At 38.6% G+C, this 18,242-nt stretch overlaps 1 protein-coding gene across 2 annotated transcripts in view; it reads left to right on the forward strand.

The window, feature by feature from the left end:
- Nucleotides 1-1,226: 1,226 nt before the first annotated feature.
- The window catches only part of ATP10B (ATPase phospholipid transporting 10B (putative)), a 50,149-nt gene continuing 33,133 nt past the window's right edge, over nt 1,227-18,242 (forward strand). The window contains exons 1-3 of one of the 2 annotated variants that reach the window (XM_068205660.1): nt 1,227-1,547; nt 2,912-3,106; nt 15,586-15,790. In XM_068205660.1, coding sequence (XP_068061761.1) covers nt 1,237-1,547; nt 2,912-3,106; nt 15,586-15,790 — 711 coding nt within the window. In that variant the 5' untranslated portion in view covers nt 1,227-1,236. Of the gene's footprint in view, nt 1,548-2,911; nt 3,107-3,557; nt 5,188-15,585; nt 15,791-18,242 lie in introns of those variants that run through there. The other variant, XM_068205661.1, reaches the window with a different exon arrangement.

An 18,242-nucleotide genomic window follows, 5' to 3' on the forward strand; every position in this document is an offset into this window, starting at 1 on the left:
GGTGGCAGAATATTCCAGGTGTCCAGCCTTTAACCTAGAAAATATGAGCTGCATCATTTCACTACAATGTTTCACTGAGTGCTCACTGTGTTTTTTGGTAACCACCAACAATGGAGTTTCTGCCTTTTCATTATAAAATCCTTCAGCACCACAGTTTAAAGATTACACTGTAAGGACAGGGCTCTAAGTTAGTATATGTTGAATATAACTTTGATTTCAGTCAAATACTCATTCATTTGGACACTGGCAGAGTACTTTTCTTCCAAGACTCAAACACGCACATATTTTTGAATAAGAATAAGGGTTTGGGTTTTTTTTTTTCTAAAGAAAGTCACATACTCTGTATTTCCCCTAGTCTAAATTAGGTGGATTCAGTTCACATATTTTGTTCAGTGGAACCTTGAAGCTGCACAAGGCCAGTACCTTTTATTTTTGGTTTGCTTTTGCATATTTAGTGCCTTGTATGGCAGTTTCCAGTTCTCAAACTCACACTGAGATTTTTCTGGGCTCAGATTGAGCATAACAGCAGATAGTCTTGTGTGGCTGGAGCCCGAGCGTCTGGCACGCTGCATCACACCTGCAGCTGTGAATGTGTGAACAAACCAGGAGACAAATTTTCAATGGTAATAGGATTAGTATTGGGAGATTTAATTCCTTTATCTCTCCAGCCCATAAAACATCCATTGTTTTAGTGCTGGCTGGGATTTTCCTTTCAAATCAGGTTTCTCTGAAGACTTTGGAAAACTGTTACCTGTGTGTAAATGTGATTAAGTTGATGCTGCAGCTCTTTATTATCTGAGCTATTAAGATTCAAAACCTGAACCAGTGCTGCTATAAGTAAGAATGAACAGGAAAAGTATTGTAAGAAAATCAGACATTTTAAGAAAAATGCCTCAATAGATTTGGTGGCACTTTATAATTTGAAAAATAGGATACAGTATTTATGATGGAAAAGTCGATGTTCACCACTGTTAAATTGGCTTTATCTCTGTCAATTTGCTGTTATAAAACACAGAAAATAGATTTTTATATATTTTTTCATCCTCAGAGATAGAAATAGATTTTCTCATATTGAAGATTTTGTTGTGTCTTTTATTCTGTGCATTCTCTGCAGAAGTTCAGAGATCGAAGAACATGCACTGCAATGAGCAGGAGAATTGTCTTTGTGTCAAACCTCTGCTTGAAAAACATGAAGGGAGTCTTCTACCAGAATGGAATTGGATTTCAGCACTTGTCATGCATTTGTCTTTCAGCCTGCCCTTCCTGCTGCGAATGGCTTTGTCTGTGGACTCGGCGTTGTACCGCTGGCAGCGACGGGGAGCTCACAGTCCCTCCCAGGCTCTATCAGAATCAACACCACTGCTGTTTCCTGTCACAGCCAAACCAAAACTCAGTCTAAACACATGGAGGATTGTGTTGCCTGACAATGGGAGACAGTGGAAAGACTGGAAACAAGCTTCTACATTTTATTCTAGAAACAGGATACAGACCACAAAATACACATGGTTCACTTTTTTGCCCCAAAATCTTTTAAGACAGTTTCAGAGGTAAAAAAATTTATTCAATGTAGGCACACACTTTGTGGTAATTGGGATGGGGCTGGCCCAGCCTCATCCCCAGTGGGCACAGCTGTGTTGTTCAGGTGAATAATATTGAAGGTAACGAGCCATGGAGTGCCCAGGGGCACTGAGCAACCACCAAAGGGAGCAGAGGGCACACAGGGGCCCTGCATGGACAGGAGGGAATAAAAGGTTGGGCTGAAGGACAAGAAGGGCAGATGCTTGCAGCCTTCTGAGGTGGTTTGGTGTTACTTTATATGGGTTGAAGCTTTCTGAAATTGTATGGTGATACTCTGTGTATTGTGGCTGTCTCAACTGTGACAATTCCATGATCCTTGAGATTCCAGAACTCTCTGTGAAACTGTGATGGAGACATTAGAGTGGGATGGCGAAGGCCTGCTTTTGTAGTTGCAACCATACTAAAACTTAGGTGATGATAATTTGTAACAAAATGGCACTCAGTTGACACTGAAATGGTGGATTAAAGCAAGAACAGGGAGTGCTTAACCACTGCTGTGACCAGCTTTTTTAATTGAATGCTGCAACAGCTCTCCTTGTAAAAAAATCATGTTTTTATTTAAAAATCCTTCTGGCTTTGTGTTGTATAAACCTCTGGTTTTTAGAGCACAAAAATAATTCATTGGATGAGTTGAGACACCTATGAAATTCTGTGGATTTCAGCAGCTCAGCTTTGATATATTTTTAATGTCACAAAGTGACCGTCTAGCGATGTAGAAATAGTATATATGTATGTGCAACTGCAAGGTCAGATTTCTTTCCAAGTGCTGATTTAAAATTATGTAAACCCCCCAGCATAAAGACTCAAGTCAAAAAGATTGCCAGGGAGCCATGATCACAATGAAAAGAAATGGAAGCTGTATATCCATCTCTAGCTTTGAAATTTTCATTCTGTATACTAGATTGGCCCATTCCTAATTCAACCTGCCATTTGCAGTATCCTTCATGGATCCCTGATGGATATATTTCTATGAATTCATTGGTTAGTTTTTAAAGGTTTCTTTGGCTTTTTGTGTTTAATTTTGTGCTTATTTTCAAGAATGAAGTGGTGCGGGGCCATTAAAGACCTTGGAGATCTCAGAGACAAATAGTGTTTCAAATATGTGAGAAAACTGGAGCTAGCTATAATAGTATAAAAATGTACATCACAGGCTCTTCTGAAGAAAAAATTCGCATCTTGGTTAAGCAGCTGATTAATTTGTTCTGGAGAAAGGAATAAGAGGGTAGAGGAGTGAAATTATAAATGTTCCTTTGACACAGAATGGGGGTTGTTCATTAAGGAAAGGATACATTTTAATTTCTGACTACTTTTAATTTATTTTATACCTTTTCAGGCTGGGCAATCTTTACTTTTTCTTTCTGGTGGTTCTGAACTGGTTCCCACAAGTGGAAGTCTTCCACAGGGAGATTACAATGCTGCCTCTAGTCATGGTGCTGCTTGCCAACATGGTTAAGGATGCTGTTGAAGACTACAGAAAATACCAGTATGATAAGACAATAAACTTCACTAAAACCAGGGTATATGACAAGTAAGTAAACTAAATCAATTATTTGTTTCCTTGCTTCTGTTGTGACAGAAACTGCTTATCTGATTTTTACAGTAACTCCCTCACTGACCTTTCAGAATACTGTAAGTTAGTAAGAACCATTACAAAATAATTTTTTCTACCATTAAAAATGCCTTATTTATCTCACTTAAATAATCTCAATATCACTGAGGCTTTGTTTCATATCACAACAATGTCATATCAGCACATATCACACAATGTGTGCTGATATATACAGGTTTTCATTCCAAGTTTTCTCAGCGGCTTGTCAGCACATGCAACATCTTCTCCTGATAGCAGAAGGATCTGGAGGATAAATGGAACTTGCTCAAGCCTGGAACAGAAAACTGGAACAATTTCTTTCAGATGTTTCACACTAAAACCAGTGATACAGAAATTAATGATCAACTACATTCAAGGTGAATCGTAATCAGGAGATGAAAAAAGTTTTAGGACTTCCAGTAAGTAGAGAGATCAATACAGCCCGGCTTGGCTTTGGAGCTGGTGCAGCACCTGCAGGAAGATGTTTGCTCAGTACTGACTCAGAAGGAAGAAATAATTTCACTGCAATTCTTGTTGCAACATTTTGATTTCATCAGAGTTTCTTGTCCAAGTACTAACTTGAGACTGCTTACCTTGTCACTACATTATGAAGTAAATAGAAGTTTTCATTTAAAATAAGCTTAAATGTTTGTGTGCTTTCCTTTTTTCACCTGCTCTTAAGCCCAGGCCACAGAGAAAAAAATTGTTATGGTTTACATACATGTCATTAGCTCTTCTGGAAATCAGCCCTCATCTGTGCTGACATATTTATGTGTCAGGAAGAAGGATCAATGGTGTCTAGGTGAGAGAGGAAGGTTTGGGGTCTGCTGGGGAGAAGGATCAGGCTGAGGGGCAATCCAGGTACATTGCACTTCACTTGCTTATGTCCAAGTGTGTTTCCTCTGGCTACGAAATCATAGGTTTACTTAACTTGGGGGAATGGGGGTTGGCTGTTTGTTTAATAATAATCAATCTTATGGTCATGAAAACAAACAATAGATAGAGGAAATAAAAGAGAAATACTGTCTTTACTGAGGTTGTATCCTTTGTTGACATCTGGGACACGGAGCTCTGCCCATTACCTTTGAGCTTCCTGGCAACTCCCAGGGTTATAAAGTGATTCTGAAACTCCTGGGGTGACCTGTGAAAGTCGTGTGTGTGTTCTCAGCTTTGCCACTGCTCTGTGTTAAAGCAGAGACACTTCATACGAGCAGAGAGTTACTGCCAGGGAAATGGTCTGAACAGGGCCTCCAGGCATCTGCTGGCAGGAAGAACAAAACATTCAGGATGCTTTTGGCAGACGTGAGGTGCAGCTGCCCCAGCAGGATCTAGGACCTGGTGCAGCTGAGTCAGGATGATCCCTGGCCCTGGGTACGTCGAGGTTGGAGTGGAGGAGGCAGGCCTGGGATTCAGACATCTCAACTCTTCTCTTCACCATTTGGGAGTTCATTTGGACTGTTGAACTCTTCTGACTTCGCTGGTTTTCAACTTGAAGCTACTTTTTGAAAGAAAAACAAGATGTCAAGGAAAATTGCTCCAGGCTGCTTCTCTACAATGGCATGGAAAAAACATTTTTTTAAGGAAACCTGCTGCCACTGTGGTGCTCCAGACACAGAAACCCAAAATGAGGAGCTGGAGAAGAGAGGAAAAGTAAGGAAAAGAAAGAAGAAAAATGAAAATAAACGTGTGATTATCTCCAATTTGCCCTTTGGAAGCAAGAAGTGGAAGGAAAATCCAAACAGATACTATGACTCCAATGAAATTAAGACCACAAAATATACCATCTTTACTTTCTTCCCTAAAAATATCTATGAGCAGTTTCACCGCTTTGCCAATATTTATTTTGTGTTCATTGCATTGCTGAATTTTGTGCCAGTGGTGAATGCTTTCCAACCAGAGGTGTCTGTGATCCCAATTTGTGCTATAATGGTCATTACAGCCATTAAAGATGCTTGGGAGGACTTCCGGCGATACAAATTAGACAAAGAAATCAATCATACGGGGTGCTACATTTACAGCAGGTAAGCTTCGTATAGCTCTTATTACCAAAAACATTGGGTCAAGATCTTTGGTCAATGGTGAGGCTTTTTGTTTGAAAAAATTAATAAACAACTGCGGAAAAATCACAGTCATTAGGTGAAATAGGGAAGAGTCATGGCCACTATCACCTGGTATTTGTTCTCATGCAGGGAAAGTTTTTTGGTTTGTGGTTTTTCCTTTTTTGGGGTTTTTTTTTTTTTTTTGGTGGGTTTTTGTTTTGTTGTTTGGTTGTTTTTTTAAAGTACTGATGTACTGGGAAGTTAAGTTTGACTTTCATTGTACTGGTGTGTCTATCAGCCTCTTAGACATACAGAGCACTGAAAAAAGGTGCTTAAAGAGCTACAAGCAGCTGAATTTCTAAGATATTTTCAAGAGGGTTTAATTCTACCGATATGAGGTAGCACAGAACAAGGTCTATCATGGGACTTGTTTACATTCTTAGATGCCAAGAAATCACTTAAAAACCTGCCCCTTTGAACTACATTTTATTTTATACTCTACATTGTTAACTAGCTTTCAGTTATTTTTTCTTTTTTAGGCAGTATGTAAATTGAACCTGAGAAAACAGAGTCTAGAAATGAAAGATAGTAATACATGCCTCTGTTTAGTCACCTCTAAATGAATTAACTACAAGTGTCTGTGCTCGCTTCTTCAAAGTGCTTCATGACTTCTTACTGTTAGGACATTCAGAAGATTGAAAATTATGTTTTATTGTATCAAAACTGTTCTCTCAGCAAAGTAACAAATGACTTCTCCCTGATAAATTATCGCATCTGGGAGTCAGAAGTGCAAAACTTTCCATCTCCATTAATGTGCCTGTAGTCCCTCAAAATAATCAACAGTGCTTTATATAACGTGCTTTCATGAGCAAGATCTTGCTGAACTCTGGCTTTTATCACATGGAGCTGTCATTTCTGTTTGTTTCTCCGGCATGTGTTTTTCAGATTTTTATTTTTATGTCCTGCTGGTTATACAGGAAAGCAATAAGTTTGCTTATTTAGGGACTAAACTTAGGCCCACATATAGATAATGATTTGTCATTAAAAAAAAACCTGCATTCCTCTCCTTGCCAACTTAAAAAAAAAAAAAAAAAAGTTGGCATTTTACAAGTTTCTAAATATTGTGGATTTAAGATCTCTTCTGTAGTGAAGCATGACAATAATTGTAGCTCTTTGGGTAGGGTGGCAAACTGCCTTTTCTGTCTGTCTTTGAAATGTCAATCTGGTTGATTGTTCTAGTTTTTCCAGTGTTGCATTAGCCTATGAGGCAATGGATTATTTGCTAATACTTGTTAAAACCAGTATGGAACAGAATAAGTGGGGCAGTAGGTGCTAATGAATAAATCTGCAGAGTGATCTTATTTATTTCCTCTTTACACAAAGAAACCATGCCAGTTTAGATCTGAAAGCCTTTTATTATGGGAATGTGAAAAGTAGGGAATACAGTGGAACTTGTTTTGTATAAGGGAAAAATATCCACCATGGAATTACAACATAAATTCAGATCCAGATTCAAGATTGTTATGCAGAAACATGAGACAGGCCTGCCTTAAAATTTGTTATTCCATCCCACAAAAAAGATTTTGATGTATGAATCAGGCTTGTCTAGGATCTTGTCTTTCACCAAAGTGGCCCAAAATGGTGATGTAAGGGAAAGGAAAATGAGAAGGGCTTTAGACTACAGCATTCATCCTGTCTGGAAAAATTGTAGGTAATAACAATTGCCATCAGATCAGTCACTACAGTTTATTATATTATGAATAATTTCAATCAGGCTTCTCTGGTGCTTTGGGAAGCTGATATTTCTTGTTCTTCTTGCTAGCTGCAAAGTCATGGAAGGACATGATGTCTTCTAATTTTCTTCCATATGAATCATGAAAATAGGTAATTGTTTTAACATAGGTGAAAGTCTTTTTGGGAGACTGCAATCTTGTTAATCTTGTCGCAGCAAAAAGTTATTTCTAATAGAAAAACTGATCTTCCATCCTAGATGAAATATTACTTGGATTTTAAGAGGTAATGTTGGAGTGTATGTTGTCTTTATTTCAGATTTTAATAAGGACTCTGGCACCTGTTCCAAAAGAAATACAAAGGCAAACCAAATTTTTCTAGATACTGAGTGTTCTTCAAAACTTTCTTGAAGACCAGGGGAAATGCAGTAAATTGCCTTCTTTCAACACAGAGCAAGGGAAATTAAAATTAAATAGGCTGGCCTGTAAACATATTTATTCTAATTTTCTTTTCACAGAGATCAGCTGAAATGGGAAATCTAGTCTGCTGGTCAAATGAAAGAAAAGACAGTTCTAGTAGTGTATTTAAAGAATGTTTAATTGAAGAAATGAGAAACAATTAATAGGCATTAAAGTGTCCTGGGGAGATGCAATAACCCAGATGTTTGATTGAGGAGTTTGTACTTTTGGAATCATACTCTGTAGACAATCTGCTGTGCTGTTGGAACGAATTGCACAACACCAAAAGGAGAGAAGAAAAAATTGAATTGCAGATGGTACAGACCTATGTTTAAATGCCTGCTTTCTCATGGTGTTCTTTTAAATATACTTTGTCTGCTTTAAAATTTTCCAAGCAAGGCAGACTTCCATTACTACAAAACACCAAAGCATTTTCTATGATGCTATACTTTATTATCCCTCTTTAATTGCATTTAAATTTCTCAGGTAACCTGATTTCATGGAACCCTAACTAGTTAGACTCCATCCATAACAGTTAATTATAATCTTCAAATATATGTGATTTTTGTCATATTCATTTTGTTGCAACCAGATGTGGGTGAGGGTCCGTAGTGACGCAGAGTCCCCAGGCAGGTGCAAAGGAGAGCTGCTTTGTTGCAAAAACCAGGCCTTTTAAAGCAGTTAGCCCATTATGAGTTACATAGTTTTAAAGCACAGCAAACATAATTCAACCAACCACCATACACCACGATGTGAACACACACTGGTTATATAACTAGTTTTCATACCCCTAATTCAGCTGAGTCTCTTTTCCACAGTCCTCTTCTACTTAGCCAAAGTAACAGGCCTGAGCCATGATTTTACAGGGGTAACAAGGCCTTTATTTTATAAGGCTGTACCTGTATGTAACACTCAGAGACCTCTAAGTCAAGACTGGCACAGATTGCTCTCCTCATCTTTCTTGTCAGTCAGTCCCTCCAAACCTCCCATGGTTATTTTTCTCTAAACTCTCTTCAGTTTGTCATAACTTACTAATAAGGGCCAGCACGGAATGTGATACACAAACCTGAAAGTGAATGTCAATAGTTGCTAAAAGCTATTATATATAGTCAATTTTCTTGAAGTTCTATAATGTTCAAGGAACAAATTGACATGTAATCATTATATAGATTGTCTATGATATACCCCAAGGGTTATATCAAGCTCTGTAAATATTCCATAGCATCCAAACAGGTTTTTGCATCAATTTCACAATTGTGGAAGATTAAACCTATTTTTTCCTCAGTGTTTTAGTAGACATAAAGATACAAATGCAAGGGCTATGCACAGTTCAGTATGGCACAGCATTAGCCACAAAAAACATTAGCATTATTTAAGCTATTCATATTTCTTAATTGCAAGAATGTAAATTCAGATATCTGAGACGGTGACTCAGAGAAACCTAGTTTATATGCCTTGAATTATCCTGTGGGCCTTTTGGAGAAGTAGGTAAGCCAACAGGCATCCTCAATGAGGTTGCCTGATTACTCTTTCCATAGAAAGTTCCTCTGTAATACTTTCAGACCCTGTCATTTTCAGGTTGTCCCTACAAGCATCAATCTCCTCCTCCTCTCTAAGTCCACTGATGTCTGTGGCACAAAAAGTTTAGTCTGGCCTTGATTCTGACTCTTTGTCTGCTTAGTGCAAGGTTTTAGAACATTTAAAGATTAAACTCAGATTTAATTCTGGGTTAGCCCTAGAGCAGAGGTATAGAAAGAAGGAAAAAACAAAGTGCTCATATCTGTGTTGCATGAAATCAGAACTGCCAACAGCTGAAAAACTGGAAGTGGCTTAATCTAGACCCACTGTTTAGAAAGAGAATTAAAATTCTTCAGTCTATTGAAGTATTGTGATTCTGTGCTGCAACTTTCTCTCTGACAGCAATGGAGATTTGCTTGCCTAGAGGTGACCATACATACAGGGTACTTTATGTTTTCTGTGGAAAGTTGGGCAGCAAAGACAAAGGCTGCCCTTCTGTTTGAACCTCTTTCATCTGCTCTGTTCAGCTGGATTTCTGAACAGAGGAGAGATTGTACCTCCCGTGGGTGCTCCCCCTGTCTGGGATAGTGCCAGGAATGCAGTGACCAACAGAGGTATGGGGCATCTGGAAAAAAAAAGCAGAGAAAAGGGCAGGGGACATGCTGGATAATAAGAATTGACCTACTGTCAAAACTCAGAGTTTAAAGAGAAACAATTTTTCTCTGAAATATCATATACAACTCATTCAACCCAAGGTGAACCTAAAAGTTTGTAAAGTAGAAAGCAGGATGAGAGGAAAATCCTATCCTGACAAGGGCACAGTGAGCAAAAAAATTTCTTGCCAACACTTTAAATTAAAGTGTTGGTCAGCAGCACTGAGTTTTCACTTGTTAAAGAGCCTTTTCTTTCTGCTTTATTATTTTTGTTTTCTGACAGAGCATAACTTTAAAGACTAGGAGCCTGCTGGAGGCTTTAGTAGGTTCATTTTATACACAAAGAAGAAGGTCTAAAGCCTGTGTCCCACTCGAAACCTCACCACAGGCAAAATTGCAGTTTTGGGCATAGCAGTATCAAGGCTTCTACACCTCAGTGGTACCTCCCCTGAACAGTGCAGGAATCTCATCAGCTGGAGGCTGAAGACTCCAATAGGTGCATTCCTGTGACAGCCACAAAGCATGTACTTGCATTAGTTGCAAGCTACTACCCCCTGCCTAACATCTAACATGAGTGTTGTTCTCTGGCAATGGGCATCCCCTGCTCTGCCATCCCTGACATTTTTGTCTGCTCCTCATGTACTATGGAGATTTTGTGCCTAGTTTAGCTGTGGATACCTGAATTAGCAGTGAGTTTGACTGATGGCACAAACAGTGCTTTCTGCTTGAGACATTCTTCAACCTTGCAGTGAGCTGAGAAAATGTCCTTAACCAACAGAACACTCAGGTGTGTTATGTCACCATGACACTGCTTGGTACCAAAATCATGAAGAAATTAAAACACCCTATGTGGGATATGATGATTGCATTGTGAAGAATTATGGGACAAGCTGAACTGACTAAATGCAAACCAGCTCTCAGCTGGTCCAGGCAGCATCATTTGAAAGTGGAAGAGCAGTGAGCTGCCATTGTTGTCAGTCAGGGTCTATTGCTACAGTGAGGATCCTCAGTCTCTGTGGAAGAAAATCCATAAAATACATTACTAAAGCTACCACTGCTTCATGTATTGCTTGATCAGAGCTTTCTTCAAGATCTATTACCTGCCAAGGCAACTAAAGCTGCTTCACAGAAAAGGTGCAATGGTTTAGCAGCAGGGGCTAATGACTAAACATTAAGACCAAATAAATAAGAACCTCTGGCTTTGGCTCAGAGACCTGAAAAATCATGGCCTTATGGCATTAAGATTCAACCTACCTGTCTGAACTTTTAAAATACCATTAAAACCTGGAGAGTGGCAGGTTTCTACCATGTGACCTCAAGAGCTACATGATCATATGACTATCAAAAAAGCCGAGGTAGGCTGTGCTGTCCAGAAACTTGACAAGTTAATGAGTCCCTAGAAACTAATGCTAATGATTAGGAGACATTAATTGAGTGACCTTGAAATTACCTGCTACTTCCAGCTGGTGCCAGAAAGAATTGAAACAGTATTTTGTTCAAGGCAGCAAAAAAAAAAAATCCTAAATACAGATTTTGTAAATCTGCAATTTACAAAAAAGTCTAAACAATGTGCTGTTAACATCTATTTTATTTTATTTCTTCAAAGGTGAGTTAAAATAAATCCAAAAACATTTATATGAACAAATAATACATTTATAAAGTTCTGGTACTTACTTAAAGTTTATGTAAGCTTCAGTTGGTTACAGAAGTTGAGCATAGGCTTGTATCATTAAGAAAATAAGTAACTTGTTATGGTGCTATAGGCAGTTTAAGAACATAAGACAGGATCTGTTATTAGCATTGAGAAACTTGGAATTCCGGTATCATACAAGCGTATGTACTTTATTAGACTTTAGAAATATGCCATTTCAGTTATTTTTAAAAGATTTTGCTGTCTTAACATAGTGTTCAAATCCTGAGTTTGGTGCTGTGGGGAAGGGCTGGGGCTGGGTACAGGACTGGCCACTGCTAAATGACATCACTGGGCTGCTGGGCTGATGTGCTGGCACAAAAACCCCAATGGGATGGGACGGGACAGGATGGGATGGGACGGGATGGTGGCAGGAGCAGTGACAAACCCACACACACACCCTGGCACCTTCCCATGCCCAGGCAGTATCTGCAGCTCAGGAGCATCATCAGCCAATTGTGCTGTACTCTGACCTATGGACAGCTTCCAGAATCGGCTCCTGTCTGACCTAAAGCCTTCCTCAAGTCCTCAGTCTGCTCCTTTGTTGTCAGTTTTTTTGTTTTGTGGCAGTAGCTTCTAATGGTGAGGTCATGGACATGAAGTGATCTTTGAAAATATTTAGTGAGGGGTTTGCATATAAAAGCTGATATAATCTTTGATAGCATCAAACTGTGTAAGATTTTTATTTGCAAAAATAAACTGTGAAGGGCAAGCAGCTGTGTGATTCAACCTGTTGCCCATGTTGAACCAAGATCCCAGAATATTGGTGTTTTTTATAAAATAGGTGGTGCTTGAAGACCATTTTCAAATATAGCAATCTAGCAAATTTACATACAACAAAATATAAATATGTAGGTTTCTCTATTGACAACACTGATATATTTTTCTGTGTGCCATGACCTGGTGACAATTTGGGGGAGTAGACTGAAGAGCAAACAATATCTTTATTTTGAACTGCAAAGGATCCTGAGATGGAGCTTGCAATAATTCTAGGGAATAAGATTCACTGGACTAATTGTCTGATAAAATGTTTCTAGATGACAAAGATTTCTGAAGATCTTTCTCTAAGACAATCTAGGAAACACACATGCTGTGGAGTGCACATGAAAAATTACTTTTATTTATTTTTTTTCTGTATAGCAGAACAATAATTTTTATTTCCCTCCATTCACCATGCATTTTGAAAATTTTTGCAGTTTTTTGTTTGAAATTTATCTTTATTGAATCCAAGAAAGCGAACTCAAATTGTTGACACAAAGTCAATAATTTATTCAAGTTCCCCCATGATCTCCAACTGCAGCAGGACTTTTTTATGCTCTTTTTTTTCCCCCAGAAATTACTTCATAAAATCAATTTAGTTCAGGCCTTCTGTTCAGATTTGATTAGTTCAATAACAGTTCTGGCAGACAACATTTTGACTGTTCAAGGCCTCTTTTCATTGGCAGTATCCTCTGATGGGCATTGTCATGATATCTATTAGCAAGGGAACACTTTTTGAATGGGCTTTTGATAAATTGCCTGGTAAAAGAGAGAAGGGACTGAGGAACTTTTATCTTACATCTTGTCTTCAGTGTGCCACAGCCCTGATACCACATGCTGTAAGAATCAAGTTTCCAGATTCCCACCCATTGAAAATCCCCACATCTGGTGATTTTTATTTTATTGATTCAAGACATTTGCCCTTTTTGTGTGTTTCTCGTCAGACCATCCTGGGTCTCTTAAGCTCCTCTGTTTATTTAGCAACCAGAGCTTGTGCTGTTAACTTTCATCACTGAACAGAAAATGGGCAGAGTTCCCAGTTACAGGGATTGCTGAAAGGAAATTGCTTCATCTGAAAAATCTTGTTAGACAACTAGGACAGTGCTGCCGTGGGGTGCACCAGTTTCATCGTGAAATACTTTTCTTCCTATAATCCACTGGCAATTCCCTACAAAGTTGTAGAAAAGCTTTGTACTATTTTTAGTATTTTTAATTATTAATCTTATAATCAAAATTTTAATCTTACAGGTCGAGATGAAATCTTCTTCAGGAGCAGAAACTGTGTATTCTTTGAATACTCTTTGGGATAGAGTGACAGTTCACCTGAAAGCAGGTTTGGGATTCTAGCAATCCCTGAACTGCAGTCCCTGTGCCTAGTAAGGCTTTTCCTCTCATCTCAAAGAAGTCATTTGGCTTTTCTGACTCACTGTCTCCTCTGTAATTAGTGACTGGGTAGAACCCTGAAGCTTTATGTGTAATAAAATGTAATGTAGGTAATGTAATGTAGGTTTCATAGGTAGTTATTGAAAAAAAAAATTACAAATCTGTGATTTCTGTGGATTATTTGGGCGAATCTGGTTTCTTTCATCTGATGTGGAACACAGCCAGCTAGATAAGGCCCGTCTATAGCATTTTATGAGTGGACAAAATCAGAAATATGCTCCATAAACTTCTGAATTGCGCAAGAGTTGACGTACAGAGAGGTAGGATTACCATGGAGAAGCCACAGTAAACATTATATGCAAACTATAAATGGCACTCAAATGTCCAGGATGGCAACACAAGACATCTACTTCCTCTAAATTAATCTTGTACTCTTTCATGTTTTAAACAAACAAATTAAGAAGTCCCATTCAGAAGGTGTTTGGCATGGAAAGAATTGGTACTTACATAGTTGATTTGTTTTACTAACTTAGTATCTGCTTTGTAGAGGATTAAATACTCAGGATACACTTGGTAAAATACTTTTCAAATAGAAATTTAGCTAGATTTTTTTTTTTTTAATGCATAGCAGCATCTAATTAACTTACAACAAACCTCTGTTCTTCTGAGTGGTCTTTTATGTCTGTTGTTGCACAAAAGGAAAAGGCCATGCAGGTAAGTAGAATCAGACAAAATAAGAATGAAAAATTCAAGAAAGAAAAATTAATGTAAGATTAAAAAATATTGCTACAACCCCATCGTTTAGTAAGTGCTTCAAAAGCAGCAGTAAAAGGATTCAAATAATGGGGTTGGGGGGTTCTGGTTTTTTAACAAAAAGTCAGGACTGGGAAATGGGCAGAATTTAACTTCTTGCATAACCTGCAGAGGTAACTGTTAGTAGTTGTTTTGTGGATAAGGGCACAAGCCAAGTGTGAGGATTTGCCTGGCAGCGTTGTGGCTGGCTCTGCTCTGCAGAAAGCCAGGAAAGCAGGTGATCAGGAAGCAGCCCTTGGCCTGACAGTGAGGCAGTGCTTGGATGTGTGCTTTGAACTGGAGCAAACACTTTATCTCTTCTATCACTGCTCCCCTTCTCATGACACAAACACTTCAATGAAAGAGAGTAATCTCCATCCAATAGATGAGGATGATTAAAAACTTAACCAAAAATGATGCTATGAGTCATTACAAAAGGGCTTTTATTGTCTGTCTGGTAAAGTATCATGAGCATTTTCCCTCTCACAGAGCAAGGCATAAGATGATTCAGTTATTCATCCTGAAAAAATAATTTCCTCTCAAGGAGTTAGAGGAACCAAGCCATTGTTGCAGTGCATTTTGCCCATTCGCTATTTTAAAGCTTATTGTGTAATTTCTGGTCTGCTTAGATGGTTAAGAGCACTGAAGGATTAATTACTGAAAAGGCAATGTCAAAAAAAGTCTCCTATTTGCTGAACTTAGTTAGTTGATGAAATAGTAATTTATTTTCCATAAAATCCCATATAGGCTCTTTTACTTTTTTTTTTTTTTTTTTTTTTTTTTTTTTTGCTAATTTATAGCCTCTTTGTTTCTCACTTTAACTTTTCCTTTAAATATGGGCTCTGGTTGTATTTTTTTTGCTTAATACTAAGGGACCATTTGTCAGCTCTTCTACCTTTTGAAGTTGTTTCTGTGCACTAAGCTCAAAATTTGTAACTACCTCTTGAGAGTTAAAAACTGGAAAGATCTGAAGCAAGTGTGGCTGAGGTATCAGTTTGCTTCTTTCAAGAGCTATATGCTGATGTTGGAGAGTATCTAGGGAAGAGTTACAGTCAAAAACAATAATCTGAATTTCTTCAATAAGATATTCAAAAATACCTCTGTTAGTCTGAACTGCTTGCTATATTTTGTTGTGCAGATTATAGGACTAGTGCTAGAATGAAAGAGAACTGCTGTAAATGTTTTATTCCATGTAAAGATTTAGTTTGAATGTGACATATGGTGAAGTGCTGTTATGGAAGTGTCTGAATCATTAATTTCTAGCTTCTGTGCTGTGTACTTTAAAGAAAGGTCAGAGTGCCCCCATGCCCTATTTTCTCTTTTTGAAGCCCCACAGCCCAGCAGTCCTGCCTTCCTAATGTCACTCATCACCCACGGTATGCTTTTAATGCAACAGGGAGGAACGTGCTTACGTGGAGAAGTGCTGGAAGGATGTCAGAGTGGGGGACTTTGTGCAGCTGCAGTGTAACGAGATCGTCCCAGCAGACATCCTGCTGCTCTACTCCTCTGACCAGAACGGGATCTGCCACCTGGAAACCGCCAACCTCGACGGGGAGACCAACCTCAAACAGCGCCGCGTGGTGATGGGCTTCAGCAGCCAGGTCAGTCTGGGCCCCGAGGGATTTATTTCTGCATGGCAAATGGAAGAAAGCTTGTGGTCCTCTGCCACAGCATCCGTGGGTCTGTTCCTTACGGACTCTGTATCTCCACACTCACTTCATAGCCAGGTGGAGGTGTGAGAGCTCAGCTGGGAGCTGCCCTAAGGCACTCTGGGTTGGCAGTTTAATAGGAACTCAAGGTAAATTTTTTTTTTTAAGTTATATGTTTGACATCAGTTTTTGATTCACCAAAAAATCACCATTTCTTAAAATCACCATTTCCTCTTCATAGGCAGTATCATTTCCTTTTTCAATTGAGTGCTATATTCATGTGACTCGTGTTGGATAAACCTGAAGTAAACTAGAAAATATGACTTAGGGATAGTTGTTATGTTTTCAAGTATCTTTAAAAACACATCAGGGCACTTTTTCAAATAACCCAGAACAAGCTTAAGGAGTGTGAGGAGGAAAACTGTTCCATTAGAATCACTCCAGCAGACAGGAAATAAAACCTCATAAAGAATTCTAGGAATTACATTAATTTATTTAGCAATTAGTACCAGTGCCACTAGGAATATCTTTTGGAGTTACTGGTGTTTGGAACACAGCTGCCAGGTAGCAACCAGACATTAAATAAAAGCACAACACTTCCATGGCCAGTTGAGATCAGGTGCTGTTCTCCAGTGTTATTTGCTTGTTGTTCAAATGGAAATCACTTTGCAAAGACAATTAAGGGCTTTCTGATATTGTGGCTGTAGCACACAGCACATAGCCTTTTCCAGTGCCTTCCAGTGACAATTAAGGTGAGGTTTTGTTCCTAAGAAGCACTGGAAATTTTATTATGTAGAGATTTAGCAGAAAAAGAGTAAACTGGCTACTTAATATTTTTTTAAATGTTGCAATTTTTTTCATGAAGTTCTAATTTACATGTTAGGTTTTCTATCTATTTTTCCTTTTAGAGGAGGACAGGGTGCTCTACATTACACAAAATGGTAACTTTTGCCTCAGATGTTCGTAATGTGTGGAAGTCTTCCATTATATCAGAAAATAGCCCTGTGCTATATTATGCTCCAGACTGCCTATTTTCTGGTGATTATCTTTAGACTTTGAGTTGTTATTGAGATAAACTGTATGCCTAGGAATGTCTGTACTTAAGAACTCCTGTTACATTAACAGGGTGGAATGCAATTCTGGCCGTGGTGGCAGCCAGTGCTCAGGAAGGTCAGAGCTGATAAAACCTCCTGTATCACCCTGCTCTTGTGGTGTGTTTGTGTAAGCAGTGTGCTGGATGGAAAACCCCAGTGCAGGTAGTATCACACTGCAGGTTTTAGTGTGCCAACTTCTTCCTTGCTTTTTGAGCTTTGCTTAGTCCTGTGATTTATGAACTGCATAAAACCCCCTCAGATGTAATTCTGCCCATAAAGTGACTCTTTAAACAGGGAGGAAATAAATACATATTAGTTAGCGCTTCAGTTGGGTTAGAACCAACCGGGATTCTTCAGTTTAGGATGCAAGAAAGGTGGAGAGAAACTATTTCCAATAGCATGGAGGGACAGGACAAGGGGAATGGCTTCAAACTGACAAGTAAGTTTAGATGAGACATAAGGAAGAAACTCTTCCCTTTGAGAGGGTGAAGCCCTGGCACAGGTTGTCCAGAGGAGTTTTGGGTGCCCCATCCCTGGAAGTGTCCAAGGCCAGGTTAAACTGGGCTCTAAATCAACCTGGACTAGTGGAAGGTGTCCCTGCCCATGGCAGGGGTTGTAACAAGATGATCTTTAAGGTCCCTTCCAACCCGAACCTTTCTGTGATTCTGTGATATGCTTAGGAATATTGAATACAACTCTCTGTAAAAGACTGAGAGAAAGGATTTTTTTTCTTTTTATGATGTTTTCTACTTTGAATTTTCAAACATAAAATTCCTGTCATCAAAAGAGAAAAAAATTGAGAGAAGGAACATTCTTCTGTACCCCTTTCTATCTAGAAGCCTAATAGTTTTATTTTTTTAGCAATGAACATGCCAGGTGACTTTTGTATCTTCCTGTTCTCCTGTTGTACAAATACTTACAGGAAAACCAAATATGAACTGATTTTCCTGTTGAGTTCACAGAGTTGAACAAGATTCAGCAGAGGTAAAAGTTCTCTCTTAACAGACATTCTAAAAATACTCAGCCAGATGGGTCAGAAGATATGCAAAATACCCTTATATTCCTGAAGTTTTTATATTTCCTCCAACAATTTTTTATCATATTCTCTACTTTTTTGTACTCTTATTTGTGTATATAGTAAAAGAAAAAAAGGAATATATGTATCATTTATGAAAAAAAGAACAAGAGAGAGAAAATAATGTAAAAACTGAAGCACAGTGCTTGCTTTAGAAAAAGGGAGAGGCCCACTAGCAGATAGGATTTCCAGCCTTCCTAAAGGAGGATTTTGCATTAAGTCAGCTTCAGTTCTT

This window comes from Anomalospiza imberbis, chromosome 15 (assembly GCF_031753505.1).
Source record: "Anomalospiza imberbis isolate Cuckoo-Finch-1a 21T00152 chromosome 15, ASM3175350v1, whole genome shotgun sequence".
NCBI lineage: Eukaryota > Metazoa > Chordata > Aves > Passeriformes > Viduidae > Anomalospiza > Anomalospiza imberbis.